Source organism: Hippocampus bargibanti, linkage group LG20, assembly GCF_051943395.1.
Source record: "Hippocampus bargibanti isolate YZ-2025 linkage group LG20, ASM5194339v1, whole genome shotgun sequence".
NCBI classification, from domain to species: Eukaryota; Metazoa; Chordata; class Actinopteri; order Syngnathiformes; family Syngnathidae; genus Hippocampus; species Hippocampus bargibanti.
Window position 1 is genome coordinate 7,224,778 of NC_142753.1, and position 21,853 is coordinate 7,246,630.

The 21,853-nt window shown below is 44.2% G+C and overlaps 4 protein-coding genes across 6 annotated transcripts; 1 reads left to right on the forward strand and 3 right to left on the reverse strand.

Annotated features, from left to right (window-relative positions):
- Nucleotides 1-4,490: 4,490 nt before the first annotated feature.
- stk3 (serine/threonine kinase 3 (STE20 homolog, yeast)) lies at nt 4,491-16,398 on the reverse strand. Of its 2 annotated transcripts, none has more exons than XM_089023195.1 (11): nt 16,380-16,398; nt 11,596-11,676; nt 11,217-11,345; nt 11,023-11,137; nt 9,762-9,926; nt 9,484-9,651; nt 8,976-9,113; nt 8,001-8,126; nt 7,722-7,923; nt 7,367-7,581; nt 4,491-6,311 (listed from the first exon to the last, which is right to left on the reverse strand). In XM_089023195.1, exons 3-11 carry the CDS (start codon nt 11,231-11,233, stop codon nt 6,153-6,155), a joined length of 1,305 nt encoding a protein of 434 aa, XP_088879321.1. In that variant the 5' UTR covers nt 11,234-11,345; nt 11,596-11,676; nt 16,380-16,398; the 3' UTR covers nt 4,491-6,152. The 2 variants fall into 2 exon arrangements, with proteins under 2 accessions (XP_088879321.1, XP_088879320.1); XM_089023194.1 differs by lacking the exon at nt 16,380-16,398 and adding an exon at nt 11,970-12,142 and having other exon boundaries at nt 4,492-6,311.
- On the forward strand, nt 12,637-15,294 carry prcc (proline rich mitotic checkpoint control factor). The gene is made up of 7 exons (XM_089023196.1): nt 12,637-13,253; nt 13,331-13,378; nt 13,556-14,080; nt 14,154-14,249; nt 14,457-14,603; nt 14,673-14,738; nt 14,874-15,294. The coding sequence occupies exons 1-7, from the start codon at nt 13,017-13,019 to the stop codon at nt 14,958-14,960; spliced, it is 1,206 nt and encodes a 401-aa protein (XP_088879322.1). The 5' UTR covers nt 12,637-13,016; the 3' UTR covers nt 14,961-15,294.
- Nucleotides 15,441-18,211, reverse strand: LOC148882924 (transmembrane protein 272-like). 2 transcript variants are annotated; one of them, XM_089023198.1, is made up of 5 exons: nt 18,001-18,211; nt 17,870-17,920; nt 17,384-17,494; nt 16,695-16,886; nt 15,441-16,625 (listed from the first exon to the last, which is right to left on the reverse strand). In XM_089023198.1, the coding sequence occupies exons 1-5, from the start codon at nt 18,041-18,043 to the stop codon at nt 16,369-16,371; spliced, it is 654 nt and encodes a 217-aa protein (XP_088879324.1). In that variant the 5' UTR covers nt 18,044-18,211; the 3' UTR covers nt 15,441-16,368. The 2 variants fall into 2 exon arrangements, with proteins under 2 accessions (XP_088879324.1, XP_088879325.1); XM_089023199.1 differs by lacking the exon at nt 17,384-17,494.
- Nucleotides 18,212-18,867: 656 nt separating this feature from the next.
- mrpl9 (mitochondrial ribosomal protein L9) lies at nt 18,868-21,349 on the reverse strand. Its single transcript, XM_089023197.1, has 7 exons — nt 21,106-21,349; nt 20,800-20,959; nt 20,597-20,721; nt 20,452-20,505; nt 20,079-20,180; nt 19,904-19,987; nt 18,868-19,756 (listed from the first exon to the last, which is right to left on the reverse strand). The coding sequence occupies exons 1-7, from the start codon at nt 21,184-21,186 to the stop codon at nt 19,571-19,573; spliced, it is 792 nt and encodes a 263-aa protein (XP_088879323.1). The 5' UTR covers nt 21,187-21,349; the 3' UTR covers nt 18,868-19,570.
- Between the last annotated feature and the right edge of the window lie 504 nt (nt 21,350-21,853).

Genomic DNA, 21,853 nt, shown 5'->3' on the forward strand with positions numbered 1-21,853 from the left:
TGACCCCAAAAAGAAGTGAGTTACAAGAATCGATACGGGAGGTGACGAGACTGTGACATTAAAGCCTTTTTTTCCAAAAATCAATGTATCAAAAAAAGAGATGGAAAAGAAATCCAGGTGGCTCCTGTTTAATTGTCAAACTAGAGATTGTGTCTTTTTTTTTGGGGGGGGGGGGGTTCTATCTATCTAATGGGACGAGGGACAGGGATGATGCAGGGAGGGGTGGAGGAGGATGGGGACAAATACAATGTCAGTTATGCTGAAACACAGATTTAATGGAAGGCTTGGCTCTCGGTTACAAGCGAGAGCGAGAGAGAAGGAAAATCCGGTCCGGATCACAAGACGGGAGGACAAAACTCATGAAACCATCTCTTGGGAGGACCACGACCAACACCAAATACTCCTTCAATACTGTTAAATCCGCTCACGTTGGCTACAATTTCTGTTGCAGACGAAATTGTGCATTGGCGTTGTCAATTGGTCACTTCTTGCCATATACGCAGTTGAAAATGGATCGATATGAGCTGTCAATATGCATCCAAAAGTGTTTTTGACGACGCACAGTTTGGTGTAAGCGAGCAAGTGTTCATCAGTGTACCAAAGAGATGACAATACGCCGCCTAGACGTGTTGCGAGCAAGCTCTACCCGGACTTCCGATTGCGTTTGTTGAGTCTATGTGTGCCGAGAGCAGGTAGGTAGGAAGCTCTTAACTGCTTCTTCTCACCCGCCTCGTAATCTGGGCCCACAATCACAAAAGCAGTGACGGGAGTACAAAGCTGTCTGGCGAGCGCAACAAGGCTCCGCTATTATGTAACCACTGACAGCTGGGCTTTCAAAAGAGGGCTGAAACCCCCTCCCCACCCCCCACCCCCACCCGTGACACACTCCACCGCCAATCCTTGTGGCGGCACTTTGTGTCAAGCTGATGTCAAGAAGAAGAAATGCTAATATGGAGCCGGCGTGTTTTAGCATTTATTGCCACCTCCTTCATTCCGAGGCCTTCAAAGTGCTCTTTGCCATAGTTGCCTCTGCTTTGGCTGCATGACAACTAGTGTACAATGCAGAGGGGATACATTAACTGTAAAGCTGACAATATGGTGTGGTTGGCCTTCTACTTCTTCTATTCCTTTGGGCTTTTTCCTTCAGGGGTCGCCACAGTGAACCAGTGTCCTCTATATAATCCATCCTGTGTTCTTCCATCACCGTTTGGTTCGGGGCCGCCACAAAAATGGACAAAATCCGACTTCAACGGACAGTTAGGACGGCGAAAAAAATCATTGGCACCGCCCTACCCACTCTCGAGGACTTGCATACTGCAAGAATCCAAACTAGGGCGCGGAAAATCCTACTGGACCCTCCGCACCCTGCCCACCACCTTTTCCAGCTACTCCCCTCAGGCAGACGCTACCGATCCATGCGCACCAAATCCAGCAGACATTTAAACAGCTTCTTCCCCCAAGCCATTAACTCTTTGAACTCTTACAACAGTAGCCAAAATGGAACTGTATAGTGCCACTTAGCAGTTTTTTTTGACAACGATACTAGTGCAGCGTGTTCTACCGGAAACAAATTCCTTGTGTGTTCTACATACTTGGCAATAAAGATGATTCTGATTCTGATAACTCGGTTTTGTGCATCATCTTCTCTCACACCAGCTATCTTCATGTCCTCTTTGACAATATCCATAACCCTCCTCAAGAAGGCCTTCCTTTCGATCGTTGCGAATAGCCGATACACCCAAAACAAAGTTATGATGTTTAGTTCAATACACAACGTGGAAGTCTCTTTGTTTTAAGTTGGTTTTGCGAGAAAACTTGAATTGGGAGTGGTCCGAAAAAGCTTTTAGAAAACTCTTTTCTATTTGCCAAACTGCAGCTTGCTGCTAAGTGGAATGAGTAGACTCCAAAAGGTCCAATCCAGTCAAGTGGATTTGTACAGTACTGAGTCACTTCCCACCCGTCAATTCGAGCACATTAAATTGAGCAAAGGGGGATTGAATAAAAATATTAGGTAGCGTGTATGTGTATGGATATTTATTGCTCCAATTTGTGAATTTGGACCATAAGGTCCTTTGTGGATGTGTACTGACCTTGACGCTGCTTGCAGGTCTCCAGTACAAATCAGTTGTAGTCCTCCATGACACAACTGCAGTCTGTAGGTCACATTACATCAACCATTCCCTGCTTCAGACTCACAAAGTGGACATTTTTGAACCAACAATCTCAAAAAAGCAATCGTTCCCGTTCGCTCGTGGGATAGGTTGTTCAAATGACGAGTTATTTAGAGAATGTGGAGCCGTTTAGGTATCTTTGTAGGTGTATTTTCGTCGTTTAAAAGCAGATTAAAATTAAACTCCGCCCCGGGTTTTCCAGCCCTCCTCGGCCTTCAATTTACTGTGTGTGCTTTCAGCGAGCCGAAGCACTCGCTGGCAACCTTCAGTATCCATGCGCGGGTCGCGAATGCGTCTGGTTTTGCTTTTATAATCCCAAATCTTTACTCCGTTCTTATCGTCCAACACATTATCTTCGAATCATGGTTTATATTAAACAACTGTCGTAGTACATTTGACTTATGTTGGGTCATCTTTGGGCGAGTTGGCGCACTACTTTGCTCCCAGCTGTCCTGTCTTTCCAACACGCATACAATACATTCCTGTGCCACTCCGCCAGTGTGACAAGGCCCGCTGTTCCTGTAAACTCCCGCCTTGACTCGATGGTTGAGCGCGCTTGGGGAGAGAGAGAGAGAGAGAGAGAGAGAGAGAGAGAGAGAGAGAGAGAGAGAGAGAGAGAGAGAGAGAGAGAGAGAGAGAGAGAGAGAGAGAGAGAGAGAGAGAGAGAGAGAGAGAGAGAGAGAGAGAGAGAGAGAGAGAGAGAGAGAGAGAGAGAGAGAGAGAGAGAGAGAGAGAGAGAGAGAGAGAGAGAGAGAGAGAGAGAGAGAGAGAGAGAGAGAGAGAGAGAGAGAGCCATAGAGAGAGAGCTATGAAACAAGCAGGCCCACAAGCTTCCAGTTATGAGTTCTCTGTTCCATCTTACGGAACAGAGAACTCGTTGCGTTGCGATGGCTGTAATCACATCCTAAATTAAAAGCTTCTACATTTTGAAATGAGGTAAATATGATATAGTAGTCTAAGAGTCAGACCCTAATTGAAAAAAAAAAATCCCCTGAAAAATCAAGCTGCGTTCTTTGACGATAGTCATGTTCAACCTCATTTTGAGTGAAACAAATGTGATTCTCCGTCCTTGAGAAAACTCTCTAAGTATCCATCATATTGACAGGATGACATCTTTGTGTCATTGGCAGTCAAAAGAGGATTTTAGATGAAGATCAGAATCAGAATCATCTTTATTGCCAAGTATGTAGAACACACAAGGAATTTGTTTCCGGTCGAACACGCTGCACTAGTATCATCAGCAAAAAAATTGCAAAGAGGCACTATACAATTTCATTTGGGCTACTGTTCAAAGAGTTAATGGCTTGGGGGAAGAAGCTGTTTAAATGTCTGCTGGATTTGGTGCGCATGGATCGGTAGCGCCTGCCTGAGGGGAGTAGCTGGAAAAGGTGGTGGGCAGGGTGCGGAGGGTCCAGTATGATTTTCCGCACCCCAGTTTGGAGGTGATATTTGATATGCTATCAAATTGTTCAAATGCTCGAGGCGGCTGGCTAATGATTATTTTACTTGGTTTGTTCAACCATTAACTTCAAATGTCATGACCACACAAATGCAAATAAAAATAAGCAATTGTTTCTGATTTTAACACCATGTTACTTTCCAAAAGGATATTCTTTTAATGACAGTTGATGGTCTTTTGACTTGCTTGCAAACATTCCCTCACAACCATCTGCCACACAGTTGGTTTTTTTTCGGACACAAGGGTTTAATCCACCACTATTTTAGTCCTCACTTGCATCAGTAAATAGTAGTGCACTCATACTGAAAAAAAAAAAAAAAAAAAAAAAAAAAAAAATAGAAGTCGGTGTGTTAATTGTTGTAGCGGCAAATAAATGATGGGGTGGTCTGATAACAAAAAGGAGAGGAAGAAGAAGCTATTGTTTATGTTGGCCTGGAAAGCAGGTCATGTTAATCCCCTTGTCTCATAGCGTCACATATTCACTTGTGGATATTATAAGCAGACCTACAAAAATCAAACGCCATCCCACACAAGTCTTGGTCAAAAATTCACACTGCATATCTGTTATGGAATGAATTGTTTTTGTCAGATGTAGAATCAATCGGGGGTGGTACCTTCACAAAGTCACATGAAATATATTAGCGTTTTCTCTCATGATAGCATGTAGGAAAAAAAAAAACTTGACGTAAAAGGAACAGCAATTCTTCCATTTCAGGTCAAAGTGACCCCAAAGGTCAAATGGATGTGTCAAACCGAATGTTTTGAAAATTCAGCCCCTGCGCCCAGTTTCACTCAGCAATCTGAAATTTGGTAGACATGTCCATCTTGAGTAGAGCCCCCCCCCCCTCCCCCAGTCTCTCAAAGCGTGCCTGATAAAAAAAAAACCACAGGACGTCGGCCATTTGGGATTGAGATGGACACTGAGGCCTGGTAAATCCACACGGTTTGTTCTGACAACAGCTACGGGGTCAGACGCTCGCCACCGCGCCCCTTTAAGCGCTTCTTGTGAGTTATTGGGGACTGGGGGGGGGACTTCTTTTTGTGTCCCATTATCCACCCGCAGTGCCATGGCAGGAAACACACTTGTGGGGATAAACCAGCTCCGTTAATACAAAGGGCCTCTGAGACTTTTTTGTTCTCAAACTTCTTGCAACCTTTCTTCTCACTTTTGTCGTGGGCTTGAAAGATGCAGAGCAGAGGGAAGAGATAGCTCAAGACCGCCACCTTGTGGTGATCCTTTTATCGTGCATCATGAGTTGGGAAATAACCCTCCCGATATGAGTTACCATTTCATGGTAAGATCAGAGCATTGTCATTAAATGGTGAGTAGTTTTACTTTATTTCAATCTTCATCTTCATCTTTAAGATCATAGAGTTGATTGTTCTGGAGCCACAAGGGGACACGAGACTGCCTCCAAAACAAATGAAAACAATCCAGTTGTGATGAACTAAACGGAACTTTTATTATACGGTGCACTCTAGAAAAAAAAATATATCACAAGTAATAAATTAATCGCTTCAGACAAAGATGGGTGTCATCCGGATTTAGTGGTGAAATGAAATAAGAAAAAGGGATTTCAGATAAAAGAATACATGCTAATACTAGCTGCGTTTTTCCACACGATCCAGGACACTTTTAGTAAACATGTCCAAAATATTACAAATATAAACAGTCTGGACACAAGTTGAACGAATGTCGCCTATCGGTCGTTATTTAAATAGTGTAACAGGTCTCTCAAATGTTAACATTCGCGTGGAAACTTGACATGTGTCATGCTGGTCTATTCAAGAAGCTTGTACAAAATAGAAGAATCATATTCAATGGAATCAAATCAAATGAAAAAAAATGCACATTATTTGCTAATTTTGTGTTTTAATACACATTTCTTGTGCCCCATGTGTTACATTAGATGTTTTTGTCCCCCAGTGTTATAATGACTAACACTGATTCCTCAAAAAAATACTCAAAATACCCACCGCTAATTCGCATTTGTCTCCTATAGCGCTCCATGGAATGTATAGACGTGTTGAGGTTGTTTCATACTTTCTTTGTATGCCTCGATGCTCCCTTAAGGTTGTTTGAGTGTTGACAATCAACGCTACTTTTCTAATTGCCCATTTTGGGCGTTTGTTTGGATTAAACTAATGTACAAAATATGTTTGAAATGATACGGTTTTGATGAATGATTTAGTGGCAGCCATTTTGAGTTTTCTCTGATGGCGGACGGCCATTTTGAGGTGTCGCCATGTAAACCAAACTTGTGTTCTGAATCTTTTCAGAGGCACACGAGACCAAAGATAATCTTAAAATAAAATGACATAATAATGAAATTATTCATAAAACAAGTACTGTCATGTGTGGCTGTCATCAATTTAGGCAGACTTTAGCCTGTCCCAACTTTTCATTGAAGGCAATAACATTTGTGATTGTCTTTGGTCATGAATGTTGCTTCCTCCCCAAGCCATGACATCTCAGCGTTACACTCAAGACTGTGCGTGTGTGTGTGTGCGTGTCACCGGGTTTAAAAGTTCTGCTGCCTTCGTTTCTTGGCGTCCATGGCGTCGAGGATGGGCTGCCGCTTGGCTGTGTAGCGCTGGCGAAGATCCTCAATCTCGCGCTCCATCATGGGGTCCAGGGCGCTCAGGCGCATCTGGAGTTCCTCAAAGTCCAGATTCTTTAACTGCACCAAAGAGAAAAATGTCAAGATAAACAATTCGGCGCCACTTTGACGTTTGGATATGATGTGTTGTGTTGGACACGCTTGTCAGCACTCAACAACCTTAAAGGACAACCGACGTTGTGTCCATAATTTGTAAAATCACTTCTACTGAGCGTAGATTCCACGGCATATAGCTACATTTTACGTTGTAAGACTCGCGCTGAATATTCCGGAAGTCTTGTTTTCGGGTTGATGACGATGCCTAACGTGACGTCACGTCCCTGACCGAGAAAGCGACACACAATGCATTTTGGGTACTTTCTTTGGCCTGAAAACTTCGTGTTGATCCGTGTTGGCGAAATTTGAAGGAAAACATAAATAACGTGATGGTGAATCGTTGTGTGTTGCACCAAGACTACTATTTGATACTCGTTGACACAAATTCCCAGCAGACAAATCAGCCCATTTCCAACGGCGCTTGGGCGCCGTCTTGTGCATTTTCTGGGACGCTACATTTCAGTCCAGATGCCTCAAAATGACACGGGAGGACTTCTTTAACCGATTGCAAACATTTATGCTTTCCTCTTCAGAACTATTTGAATCATATTCATAACTGGATGAGTAACAAGAAAGCATCTTCTCCGAATCTGAAGCCGTTGTTTTGATTCTAGAGCAAGGCAAGATATCCTGGCGTGATGTCACAAAAAAGGGGGCGGGATCTCACCATCTCGGAGGTCATTTTGAAGTAGTTTTGGGACACTTTAAGTCATTTTTATTGGTATTTTGCATTTGACTAAAAATATCAGCCTGCGTGTTTTGGGTATTTTAGATGCTATAAAACGTTTTTCTGATGTCAGTTAGGAAACAAAAAAATGGTGTCGGTTGTCCTTTAAGGGAGCATCGAGCCATACAAAGAAAGTATGAAGCAACCTGAACACGTCTAGTTTAGTTTGACGATCACAACTTTTCTAGGCCGATCAATTCAATGAAGCTTTGAAATCAACACATGAGCAGAGATTTCAATATCAACGAGACTTATTTTTGGATTGAGCCCCAAATTGGCCGGAACCACTCACAAAATCAAAGTCCCCGTCCTGGGGGACTTTCCAGTTATCAGGGAAGATGTTCTTGGACTGGATGTGGTAGCCCGGTTGCTCCTGAGGCTGGTTGTGGTTGTAGTTCTCCTGCTGATGTTGATGCTGGTGATGGTGCTGGGCCGCCTTGTTGGAGTCCTGCTTGTCAAAGTAGTCCATGAAGGACGGACGCATGGGCTGCTGTGGGGTGGCGTGTCCTTGAGGGGGCAAAGAGTAAAACATATTTTCACTTGTTGCTTTGAGATGTCGTAACTACTAAGAAAAACATAATGGAAGCGCCCGGTTCCCTCAGCAGCCCGTTGACGGCAAAAGGCGGCGTCGCGTGTGCGTCGCTCACGCCGGATGGATCCGCGCTCCTCTTCTTCCTCCTCGTCGTCGCTGTTGATGACCATGGTGCCCAGGTCCGATTCCAGCATGGTGTTGCCGTGCTCGATCATGGTCTGCGCCCCGTCGCTCATGGTGCCGGTGGCTCGCATGGTGCCCGCGCCCTCCGAGCCGGACTTCACCATGGTGTGAGAGTCCACCTCCGTCTCCTCCTCCTGGAGGAACGGAAAGCGATCAGTGGGCCGTTCGGCGCCTTCTAATCGGTCAACACAAGTTCGGTCGTTCCGCTGACTGAGTTGTCGTCGTCTTCCTCGAGCTCCCTTTGCTGCTCCTGCTGCCTCTTGGCTTTCATCTCCATGGCTTCTGTGATCAGGTCCCTCAAGATGGACACCGGCTTGGCCTGGCTGATGAACGGATGCTGGAAACAAGCCGTTCAGAAATCAGTCAAATGTGTGATACCAAATTGCAAAACGTCTGATGTGAGTCCCAGTTGAAGAAATTTCCCCTCTCGGGTCACTTCCCCCTTACGCTGACAGAGGATGTAAATGCTGTTGATACGTTTGTCTGTAACTGCTATCCCATAGTTTACCAGCAGATGGCTGTGGTTTATTTTTCTTGACATTACGTTGGGTTTGTTGTCACTTCCGGTAAAGGTTTTACTTTCCAGGCTTGAAGTTTCATTTTCACTGAGAAGACAGCGAGAATGGACATGCTTTATCGCTGTACTGTTTTGCAAGGCGAAGATCAAAACATCCATTTCGGACGCAAAGCGGGTGAAGTGGTTTGTAGGATTTTATTGCATATGTTTTATTTCATTGATGTAAAGTCCAAATGTTTCTGTGTAAATAAAAGCTATATTTTTATACTTGTTTGTAGTTCTACGGTGGTGTGAAATCACATTAAAGAATTAACCTTCAGTACAAATAACCGGAGTCCTCTGTTTCGAATGGAAGCACAGAGGAATCAATCATCAATTTGGGAGTTAAAAAAAAACACCCTGAAAAAACAAATGTGGCTCCTACCGACCCCAAAAAAATCTTAGCCGAGGCAAGATATAACGCAAGGTTTCCATTTTATCCTGTTGTCAACAAGGGCAAGCGGTCAAGCAACTTCAATGGTCACATTGTCATTTCCTTTGGTCGCTGACCTTTTATCAATCACAACCCTCCCATAAACGCAATCCATAAATTCATCAACTCAGTCACCCGTATTAAAATGACGAATGCTTATTATTGTGAGTTTGATGCTCGACATGCTTGTAGGTCACCTGTAAGAGCTGAGTGGCCGTGGCTCTCTGCTCCGGATTCTTCACCAGACACTTTTTGACAAAGTCCGTAAAGTCGTCCGACCACACCTCGGGTTTCCGGAAAGTCGGCGGGGGGTTGGAGGGGATCATGAAGATGGCCTAAAACAAGGGGATCAAAGTGTTTTTTTTTTTTTACTGTGGGCGGGCCTATTTTCCTCTCGGGGGCCGTTATGAAATTGGGGAAGTTATTAGAAGAGCGCACAACAAATGAAGAAATAACTACTTTTCACATTTGAAGTAAAAAATAATGACTGTTATTGTGGTTGACGTGGGACCATTTGAAATTTGAGGTCAGACTTTCACAAGTTTTATTTGCTTTTCTGGGCTGAATAAAATGAGGTGGCAGGACCGATTTGGCCCCTGGGCCTTGACTTGGACACCTGTGACCGAAAAAAACAACAACAACGACGAGACAAGCGAAAGAGGATTGCAACAAAGACGTCGCATCCGCCAGTTAAGACGCACTCACCCTCATGGGGTGGATGTCAGCGTAGGGGGGCTTTCCCTCGGCCATCTCGATGGACGTGATGCCCAGCGACCAGATGTCGGCCACGCAGTTGTAGCCAATCTCCTGGATCACTTCTGGAGCCATCCAGAAAGGCGTTCCGATCACAGTGTTCCTCTTTGCCATGGTGTCCTTTGGGGTGAAAGCCATGTCTTTATTCCCCCTTTGAGATTTTGACCGCAGATGACATCATCGGCGCCAAACGCTTCCGGTTTGGTTTTAGCATTTTGGATCTAATATACCGTGAGCTGTCCTGCCACTCCAAAATCGGCCAGCTTGGCGTGTCCCTCCGTGTTGAGGAGAATGTTGCCAGCCTTGATGTCTCTGTGAATCTTCCTCATGAAGTGAAGGTACTCCAAACCCTTGAGTGTCGACTTTAAGATCGTGGCGATCTCATCCTCTGTCAGCTGAAATTATAATTATTAAAATCAGGGCTTTTTCGTTGCCGTTTTTAGGCATGTTTTGATTTAAAAAACTATAACATGAAGCCGTAGAACCGAAAGCATTGCTTCTTAAAGGACAACCGACGTCTCCGGACAAGTTGTGTCCATAATTTGTAAAATGGCTTCAAATGACTTCTACTGAGCATATTTTACAAAGATTCCACCGCATATTGCAATATTTTACGTTTTAAGACTCGCGCTGAATATTCAGGAAGTCTTGTTTTTGAGTTGGTGACGAGTTCGTACGTGACGTCACTAAAGGACCGCCCCTGACCGTAAAAAAGACGCATTGTAGCGGTCCTTCCATCACGTCAATGTATTTTGCTGTACTTGTTTGGTCTGGGGACCTCGTGTTGCACCCAAAAGCCGCCAGAAGGCCAGAAGAGGGCGTCCAAGCGCCATATAAGGAATTTATCAGCCTGTGGAAACGGAGGTGGCCACAGGAGGTCGCCATTTTGTGCCTCTTTTTTTTGAGATTTCCCCCCCTATATATTATATATTCTTCGAATCTGAAGCCATTGTTTTGATTCACTAGCAATGCAAGACGTCTTGGCATGACGTCACGAACTGGGGGCGGGACTTCCTGAAACTCCACATTGAGCAGAAAATGCCCAATTCGCAGCCCAATTTTTTCCAGATTTCTGACACTTTAAGTCATTTTTATTGGTGTTTTGCATTTGACTAAAATATCATACTGCGTGTTTTGGGTATTTTAGATGCTATAAAACGTTTTTATGATGTCAGTTAGGCAACAAAAAAGTGATGTCGGTTGTCCTTTAAGTCATGGTATATTGTTTTCTTATTTTTTTATTCTGTAATATCAGTGGTTCCTTTTTTCCCCACATATTATGCTACATTTCTTTGTCAGTCAACTACACAAATGTCCACAAATTGTGCACCATAATTTGTAGGGACAAATAATGCCTTACAAATTAATTGAGTCAGCTCAAATAAGTATGAAGAACATGGAAATTGTTTTCACGTGGTCTTAAAATGTTCACAAGTCATATTTCTTCTGGCTACAGAGAATAACTTTGATGGTTGTAAGGACTGGACCCACCGTTTTGTTGCGCAGCCTGATTATGTCAGAAACGGAGCCCGCCCCGCAATACTCCATGACGATCCACAGGTCTGTGTTCTTGAAGTAGCTGCCGTAGTACTTGACGACATAGGGACTTGAAGCAAAGAAACCAGATCAGCTACTTTGCTCACAAACAAACTGCAAGGTTGATATCAAGTTTTGTTTTGTATCACCTGTCACACTGCTGCATGATGGAAATCTCCTTGATAATCTCTTGCAGATCCGACTCCACGGGAACCTGCTTGATAGCCACGACCTGTCCCGACTCCTTGTGGATGGCCTTGAATACGCTGCCATAAGAACTAAAAAGACACAACTAATGCTGAGAGTGCACATATTTATAAGAGAAGACAAATTACGCGTTGTTTACACAACTCGGACACCTCCAAAATTAAGAAGCAGAAAAACGGATCTTTTTAACATTATTCTCAGAACTAAAATATGGTAAACGATTATTGTGTGGAAAGTTAGATTAGTATGTGCAGGAAAACTTGACAAAAATATTTGTTTCCATAAACTGCGACGAGGGGGAAGTAAGACAAACTTACTCACCCTTCACCAAGTTTTTCCAGGACATCAAATACTTCCTCTGGTTGCTTGGTCAAGCTGTCTTCACTAAGTTTTTTCAGCTTACTGTCAGGGAAAATATACACATACATTGAAAAACAGCAATTAAAAAAGCACCTCATACATTAAGTAATCGTCAATCACTTTGAGTCACTGATAACATATCAAACCTTTAGTTTGACTTTCGAAAGGAGTGAAGATGAATCATATCTAGCTTATGTAATATTACCAATTATTTTTCCAAATAACAAGTGTTGAGAAGGGTGACAAAGCTACAACTAGCATTCCTAGCTAGCTTATCATCTAGCAAATCACAAAGCTTACATTATACAAGAAACAGCCGTCAGACGTTCACAAACCTTTTGGGGGCAGACTGGTCCATACTTTCAAAATAAGTGATACAAAGGGAGGCGGAATGTTGTTCAGTTGCGGTTATTTTCGTCTTCTATAATCACGGAATCAACATTGTCGCCGTAGTTGTTGGCTCCAAAAATTAGTAGCTTGTGTCGAGTGAGGTCCACGAGCTAATCGTGCCTTCAGACCAATCACGAGGCCCGTTGCTTCGATGTGAGTGCGCATTATTGTAACTCCACATTGAGCAGTGAGCAGATGCTGACAATACGTAAGTGCTTTGGCCATTTTGAATGTGTCAAAAACGCCACGTAAAGTAATGCATGTCAAGGGACTGTAGTTCGCAAAGCGACAACTGACAAAGTGCACAATGTTACCACGTTGTCATTTACCATTTAAAACATTCTAATGTATTTAGGATATAGATAGGCGCCAAAAACAGCGTGAACAGGTAACTTCAACTGAATAAACATGTACTGTAACAGTGTTACGTTCGTTGTTTTATGCCTCTGATTTGTACTTGCGACTGCAATTGTGTTTTATCTTATTTCAATATTTTGTTTGCCCATTATGTTTTATTGCAACCATATGATGAGGTTTTTCAATCTATTGTTTTTGCGTCTGTAATTCACACGCCGTCCGTTAGGAGCAGTAGCGCAAGTTTGTTTGTGCCAGTAGAAAAGAAGGAGTGGATCCGTGCTAATCGCCGATAAACAAGACGAAGAAGAAAACGAGCGATGCGTGCATCAATACCACGACAAAACTTTGTAATTTGGAAAAGCAAACATTTTTGAATGAATGCAGAACGTATTATGTAACAAGAATGGATCCTAGCCTGTTGATATCAGTCAGAAAGGCCAAGTTGGCTGGTTACCGTTAGCGGCGGCTAGCGGCCTACGCTAAGTAGAGGTAGCATACTTCGTCCACTGCTTCTTTGCGAAGATTCAACGGGAGAAGCGCGTTATTCCAAATCCATGAGGCTCTGGATTGCAAATATTTGAGGGAAAAGTGGTGCCATCCCTGCCGGATAGCAGCACCCGATACCGTCCACGAACATGTCTTTAGTCGCCTACGGCAGCAGCGATGACAGCGATGGTGAAGGAACGTCTTTCAAACAAGGTTCAGGGGGGCTCTTCTCTCTCCTGCCAGCCCCTCAAAAGTCATCTGGGGCGGACAGGACGTCGAGTGACGACCTCCGACAAGGCAAGACCACCTTATTGTCAGGTTTGCCTAAACCCAAGAAGCGTACAGAACCTGTGAGGATTACCGTACCGCAAATCGAGAAGCATGACGTGAGTGTTGTGATGCGAGCTGATCGACGTTGGGGAAGAAATGATCGATCATCATTCTTATTTATGTTTGTTTTTAGTCCGACTCGGATGACGACGAACCAATAAAGAAGAAACTCCAGTCCCAGGTAGGAAGACCTCCATCTCTTGAACATCTTGGATGTTCAAACTGCTTTCAAGGCGTTTGCCAATAGTGCAAGGGACAAGAAGTTGATTGCACAATTTGATGAGTTGAACATCAGGCATTTGTTCATCCTCGTGGGTGACGGACTTCACACCTGTTTGACTGCTCCTTCCTCATTTAGGGCGCAGGTAGCGGTCTGTCTTCGATCCTGCCGCAACCCAAAAACCTGACCGTGAAGGTGACCGACAGACGTTTAATTCCCCACACGCTCACCAAGCGGCCGGATCCCAAAGGAGTGGGTCCGGGCACGCACACGCCCGGCCTGCTGGGCCCCAGCGCGTCCCCCTCTGCCATCAAAGCTGCCGCCAAGTCGGCGGCGCGGCAGTTGGCCAGACAGATCGTCGTCACGGACGAGCACGAGGAGGACATCTCGCCGCAGAATTACTTCTCGTTGGGTGAGAGCCCCGAGCCGCCGCCTCCGGCCGTCATTCCGAGTTACGAACCGGAGCCCGTCGTTGCCGCGGTGGACCCGCTACCCGCGCCGGACCCGCTCCCCGCGCCGCTTCCTCCGCCGCCCCCCGGTGACGAGATGGGGCAGTCGGACGCCCCTCTTGACTTTGGGGCAGGGTACGAGGCGTCTGCCGCGCGGGGAGGCCAGTATCCACACTATCAGCAGCCCGTGGCGGGACCGGAGTCTTGTCCTGAGGTATGCGTGCGTTGAGCTTCATCAAATGGAAGCTGCAACACCAACGGGATGGTGACCTCCCCTTTTTCGACAGGGATACGATGGCAACGCCGCCTATTACCAAGATCCAAACCCCGGCTTTCCCGAAGATGAAGAACCCGGTAACTCGGCCATGTTTGATGATGAAGCGGTAAGGAATCTTGGATATTTTCTTCCACCAAAAAATAAATAAATACAACGGTTGAACATCCCAAAATACAGAACAGAACCAGTGGCACGTTTGGAAAATGCTAAATTTCGAACGGGAAATGGAATTGGGCACGACAAACGCTATTATTGACAGAAAATGTAACTGTAAAACAAGAAACCAATTGACCGCAATCTGTCCTGCGTGCAGTTCATGCGGCTTCAGGGCAAAAGGAACCGAGGGAAAGAGGAAGTGAAGTTTCTGGAAATTAAGGGTGACGACCAGCTGAGTGGCCACCAACAGTGGATCACCAAAAGCATGTCAGAGGAGAAGCAGACCCGCGGGTCCTTCAGCAAGGTACGAACCAACACCCACTACCAACAACACTACCAGAAAGTATTAACTATTTGTGTTTTGCCTTGACAGAAGAGGGGAGGAATGCCCACGGGACAACAGAGGCGCAAGCACCAGATTACATATCTCATCCACCAGGTGAGGCAGCCAAAACCTCCGCATGACCATATATGGTCAGCGTTTCCTCTTGCGGCAAGAGGTTGACCACAGACGGCGGATTTTGCAAATTATTGCCCCGCAAAGAACTCCAAATTGTTCTCCTCCCACCCTCAGGCGAAGGAACGTGAGCTGGAGCTGAAGAACAGCTGGGCGGAAAACCGAATGACCCGTCGGCAGACGCAGGCCAAATACGGCTTCTAAGCCCTTTGGGAGTCTGGCATTTCTCTCCATTTAAAAAACAACAACAACAAAAAGACCCGGATGCACATTTCCCTCATTTCTCTGATCGAAAGTAAACACAAGTTGTCTTTCAGAGACTTGTGGGCCACTTTTAGATACCAGCGGGTTTGTAAATCTATTCCTTTGTACTGTATTGTATTTTCGCTCATGTAACAAACATTTTGTGTTAGACTCGGTTTTAGTCAAAGGTCGTCACGCTTGCCAGGAATGGTGTTAGCGTAGCGCAGCGTGGCAACATTCGACTGGAGACACATTGATGTGGGATTTTACAATAAACATGTTGATGAACACAAAAGTTCGGACTGGTCCTTTGAAAATCTTCAACTACAGTAAAGTCTCGTTATATCGATAGTACTGCTTATTACGATACTATTTCTATGAACTCAAGGAGAAAATTACATGCCCGCAGGATCGGATATATCGATAGTCCGGTTATATCAATATTTTTTTCGACTCCCGAGAATATCGATATAACAAGACTTTACTGTATATCATAGCGCAGGGGTGTCAAAGTCGTTTTTTTGCCGCGGGCTACATTGTATTTCTGGTTTCCTCGAAGGCCGTTCTGAATTTGGGGAAGCCATTAGAATGTTTAATCCCCTCCACATATTCCATATAGAGTGGACAACAAATTAATGAATAACTACTCTTCAAATCTGACGGCAAGAATAATGTTTACATCCAAAAATATGACATTTTGGTTCAGATTTTAGCAAGCATCATGGAATTTCACAAGTTTGATATGCATTCGCGGGCCAAATAAACTGATGTGGCGGGCTGGATTTGGCCCCGGGCCTTGACTTGAACACCTGTGTCATAGCATCCAGATGCATATTGAAAAAGCAAAATCTTAGTTTGAAACTGGCATGGGTTTATAACTAAAGTGATACATTGGCTTACGAATTTAACTTAACAGAGTGTAAGGTGAAAAGTGTGTATCCCAAATATTAATTTTCCATAGGAAACCATTAATATGAGAATAATCCATTACCAGGTCCCCATAAAACACAATTTTTTACTTTCTAATCTATTTTTCTAAGCCTTAAAACTACACAAAAATACTTATTTTATGTATAATAAATGTGCTATTATGTTATAATTAAAGAAATAAACTGTGGGGCGGGGAATAGAGGAACAAAACAAGCCGATGCCATTTTCTTGTCAGGAGAACAGGCTTGTTTGCGAACGACACATCACTCATTGTGGCAGCTGTGTATCCCGAAAAATAGTTTGTATGCCAAGGTAAAATTTTACTAAATTTAACGTTCGTAAACCGAGGTTTCACTGTAATGGTAGAGCAATGTACCCCCCCTTCCAAACAATTTTAAGCAAAAGCAGAGTGGCTAAAAAGTCATCACTGAGTTGGAAATCAGACACCACCTGTTGCGTCGTCCTCACGAGCAGTTCCGTAGGACGTGTGGCGTGCGGGCATCATCCGGCGTCTCGCTGCCACGGCGGTGCAGCAGGTCAGCATCAGGAAGCAAACGCCGCAGCTCAGCGACAGCGCAGCGGTGGCCCACACCAGCGTGGTGACCACAAAGGCAAAGTTGTAGGTGGTCCTGTGGCAGTAACGGCCGCTCCAGGGCACCAAGCTGGGCGGGTAGGCGCCGTAGACCCAGACGGAACCTGTGATGGACAAAAAGGTACTCAGGAGGCCATCCGAGACAAGCGGACGCCACCCGATGGTTTTCGCACCTGCGAGCAACCAGCACAAGCTGAAGAGGTGCAGCAGCGCCATGCAGATGGAGGCGAGGGCGCCCATCACGCCCTCGCGCCACAGGCAGCGGGCGTAGGTCAGACACAGAGCCAGGATGCTGGACACGCCCAGAACCACCAGGTAGACGGGGATTAGGGACTGCGCCGGGCACTGGCTCAGATGAGTGACACCTGTCCACAGCGCGAAACGGTTAGCGAACGAAGGTCCACGAGCGTTGCAAAAGTAACAATATATTACATTTTAAGCGCCTTTCAAAGCTCTCAAGGACACTTTACAGTCACAGACAAGCATAGGTACTATAATGAATAAAATACAATCACAAACAGAATGCAATAAATAAAATACAATTATAAATCGAAAAGAGAGAGCTACAAAGAAAATGCAATTTTAAAGAGGTGGGTTTTGGGATGGGACTTGAAGGTGGGAAGAGAATCAATGTTACGAATGTTGGGAGGAAGTGAGTTCCAAAGTTTGAGGGCAGAGCAGCTGAAAGCTCTGTCCCCCATCGTGCTGAGACTGACTGGGTAGGGGGCACACAGAGGTAGAAGATCTGACGGAACGAGAGGGAATAGAAATTTGAAGAAGGTCAGATAGGTATTGGGGAGACAAGGTTATGGATAGCTTTAAATGTATCAAGAAGAATTTTAAAGTTGATTCTATATTTGACCGGGAGCCAGTGGAGCTCTTGGAAGACGGTGGTGATGTGGTGAAAGGATGAGGTTCTGGTGATGATCCGGGCTGAAGAAGTCTGGACGAGTTGAAGTTTGTGGAGGACTTTCTGAGGGACACCAAAGAGAAGTGAATTGCAATAGTCAATCCGGGAGGTGATAAGACTATGAACGAGGACAGCAGTGGTGTGAGGAGTGAGAGACAGGCGAAGACGATTGATATTGCATAGGTGGAAGTACACAGATCAGGTTAAGTTATTTATATGGGAGTGGAAAGATAGGGTGCTATCAAGAATGACACCTAGGGTTTTCACCTGATGGGGGGGGGGGGAGAAACGGTCGAATTGTCAAAAGTGAGAGAGAAACTGTAAGCTTTGCTCAAGGTGCATTTGGTACCAACGAGGAGAATTTCAGTTTTTTTCGCTGTTAAGTTTGAGGAAGTTATGGGTAATCCACAAAAAGTAAATCAGAAAAAGTGAGCCTACCCAAGCCGATGCCGACGATCATCACCATCCACCACATGATGTTGGTCACCACTGCGAGAAAAGATGCACTACAGTTAACGCCAACCAGCAGGCAGATGTGGACATGGCAAAGGTGACAGTAAAGTTCTGACCCAAGGATGAAATGCGAACGTCTCCGTGAGGCATGTGCTCCATCTGCGAACAACAACAAAAAGAATTAAAACAAAGGCAAAAAGCATCCGCCGCTCGGATTGCGAACGATGCGACTGCGGCATCGGTTAGCCTTGACGCAACTCAGGATGTTGTGCAAACTGTGTCAAAAAAATAATCGGTTGGGTGGCGTCTAAACATCTGTAGAAACAAGCAAACAGGACAATTTAAGAGTTTTCTTCCAACAAGCCAAAAACAAACCTTAAATTGGATCTCAATGGAGACTTTTGAAAACTTTGAACCCCCCGTTTGTGTCGTCACCAGCCATCGTTTACATCACACAATTGAGACAATCACAACTCACATATCAGCTTGGTTTTTATTAGATTTTTTGATTGTTCCGATGAGTTTTTTTTTTGGCGTTTTACTTTTTTATGGTGATTGAGCTTCCGTGTTTGATCTGAATTGTGAAATTATGATAAACAATCACTCTCAAATGTGACAGTTTCCATTTTTTTACAAAGTATAGTGATACCTCGGCTTACGAACTTAATTGGTTCCCAGATAGTGTGTCAGGCGTAATGTGTGTATCCCAAAAATTAATTTCCCACAGGAAACCATTAAAATGAGAATAATCTGTTCCCAGGTCCCCATAAAACATAATTTTCTAAGCCTTAAAACTACACAAAATATACCTTATTTTATGAATAATAAATGTTCTATGGTATTATAATTAAAGAAATAAACTGTACTGTATAAGTAGTTTTATTTACCTTTGTGATGGTCGTTGATGGCTTGATGGAATGGAGGGGCCGGTTTCATCAGGATTAAACACTTGATGAGGAACGTAACCTTCTTTCACCATCTCGAGGAATGATCTTGTAGGTGCTTTCTCTGCTATAATTTTATCTAGTTCCTCATCAATTGTGTTCTGATTAGCTGGGTTGATAGCTTTTTGCATCAAGTGTACAGATTGTGCGGGTTATTTGTGGAGCCTGATTGATGGGAATTTTAACCTTGCAGTCTACACTCTAGCTTTGAACTATCAGTTGAAACGAGTCCAAAATTCACTGTTTTCTATCCATTTTGTCACCCTCTCTCTGTCGTCTGGCTGTCCTAAACCACCTGCGCTCACTGCTGCATACTTGACCAATCATGTGGCTTTAACCGATGACTGGGGGCGGGAAATAGAGCCTCTATTGCTGCCATTTTCTTGTTAGGAGAACGGGCTCGTTCGCGAACGACACATCACTCATTGTGGCAGCTCTGTGTGTATCACGAAAAATAGTTTGTATGCCAAGGTAAAATTTCCATAAATTTAACGTTTGTAAATGAAAAGTTCGTAAGCCAAGGGGTTCGTAAACCGAGGTATCACTGTATTTCCTTAGTCGAATTCATTCAAGATTTTTTCTCAACATTTTTCTTCAAATTTTGGCATCTTTGTCACCATCATCACCTTGACACATACAATCAAAGTGAAGTTGGTGAGCGTCATTTGAATATGACTCAGTCGGCCAAGTGTCCTTTGAAAAAAATATCCAAACAATCCACGGAGGTCCTTTTTTGTGTCCTTTAGTCCCGTTTGTGGTCGTCCCCTACTGGCGCCGTTACATGGACCCGACTCGTCTCGGTGACGTCCTCCTCTTCCGTTCGGTGCTTCACGTCCTTGGCAGCCTGCTGGAGCCCCCAGTGACTGGTCGACGAGTCCTCGTAGGGGACCAAGGACATGGGGACGCGGACCGTGTCCATTCCGTTCACCTGGAGGAAACACACACACTTATTTACTTCATGTGTGCGTGTGTGTGTGTGTGTGTGTGTGTGTGTGTGTGTGTGTGTGTGTGTGTGTGTGTGTGTGTGTGTGTGTGTGTGTGTGTGTGTAATACAAAGTTCCGCTAATCTTCTTACAGTGACGTCACACCAGTAGTCGCCCAAATCTGTGATGGGCTCAAATGGAAGCTTCAAGGCATGAGGAGGCACCACCATTTTCAGCTAAAAATGAACAGATTATTCAATGTTCAACAAAAATCTACTCTGGGTAAAAAAAGTCTGGCAACTTTGGCACTTTTTTAAAAACACATACCTGCCGAAGAAACCGCCTCCTCACGACCTCATTTGTCACTTTAAAGTCTTCTGAGGGCATTTTGGGGATTCTTAGTTGACAGCCCTTCAGGTACTCCACTGTCTGGGAATTAGAGGCATATTCATCATCATCGTGGCTTTATTGCTAAAAATATTTTTCAATAATTAACAGGCATGGTGACATTAAGCGATATACATAAATCGTATTGTTTTAGAGAAATGTCTCCAGCCTCATAATACCCCCAAAAACTGAAGTCACGGCCAATGAATCACTTAAACCACAAAAATTAGATACAAGATATTATCACAAAAACACCTTACAATGATTTAAAAGGCATTTTAGACAACATTCTCTGAGTTTTACACTAACTTACCAATTGTCCTGTTCGGGTTTGGACTCTTTCATGAATCTCGCCCTCACGCAAAAGCTAAACACAACAAAATTTAAAAAAAGGGAGGACAACATTTAATGATGGCATAACATCAGACCATTGTGAAGCCCCCCTCTGATGGGCGCACCCTTAACTCCTCGGCGAAAATCTCCTTGTTCTCTGGAGACGGATACACGGCAAGTCCTTGGGCCAGCAGCTTGTTACGCCCCACTGACTTTTTGACAAACACCGTTTCTCCTCGACCCCCCAACTCTACCAAAGAAGAAAAAAAGATCAAATTGAACAAAAATTGTTGTTGTTTTCTTATTGAATGCTGAGGGTGAGACTCACTGGGCACATTCTGTGTGAGGATGAGCTCCATCTTTTCCTTGGGAGCATGTGTTGTGTCCTCCACCAGCTTGTAGATGCGATGCTTGCGGGGGTGCAACCGCGGGGGGCTGCCGAATTTGGACAGGGGGACCTGCCACCAGCGCTCCACCACCACCGTGCTCTGGAAAAGGCGCCTGACATAGTAGTGCCGTAGTATGTCCCGCGTGTGCAAGTGTACGTGTCTTTGTCTGCATGTATCTGGTCTACGCAACACATATCGTAATTACATATATTCATTTAAAAGATTCAAAGAAAGCAAACGCTAACCTGGACAGGAGTCACCGAAAAACTCCGGATAGTGTTTTGGTCAAGCAGATACCGAAGGGCATGGCGGCCTGAGCTCAACATGTCGAACGAGCGTATACAAAGCGAAAGCTATCTGGTTTACCACAATACTTGTTAAAAACAGGTGTTTTTAAAACCCAAATGATTATAATTGGTCAAATCATCACACGTATGTTGTTTAAAAATATGATTGGAAAGTACGCCGAATGTGACGCGAGGACCGTCTTCAAATAGTAGAAGTCCGAAATATTGCCTGATTAAAAACGGCATAATATTGCCTGATTTAAAAACAGCATTTAAAAAACTTCAAAATTTACACGAACTTGGATTAAATTCCTCACCGTTTTTAATGTTAATACGAATTTCACGACAACGATAAGAAAAAAGCAAGTAGATAATGGATTATAGTATTTTCGAAAATCCCCGACTGAACGAGTAGTCAATAAAATAGCCTGTATTAAAACGTACGTATAACCTCTTTGAGGCAATTTAAATATTTTTTAGATTATCGTCAATTAAAACGTGTTCATGTTATTAACATGGAGATTTCACACATCGAGAAATATGGTTGTCATTGTTAATCATGTGCTATGTGCTTATATTCTTTACTATGTCCACAATGCCTCCCGACCCCCAAAGCTTGGCAAGAATATATAGTATTGTATTCTTTATTCTCCTTGCCCTCACGCCTCCAGAGATGTCCAAATACCGTATAAACTCGTATTCTCAA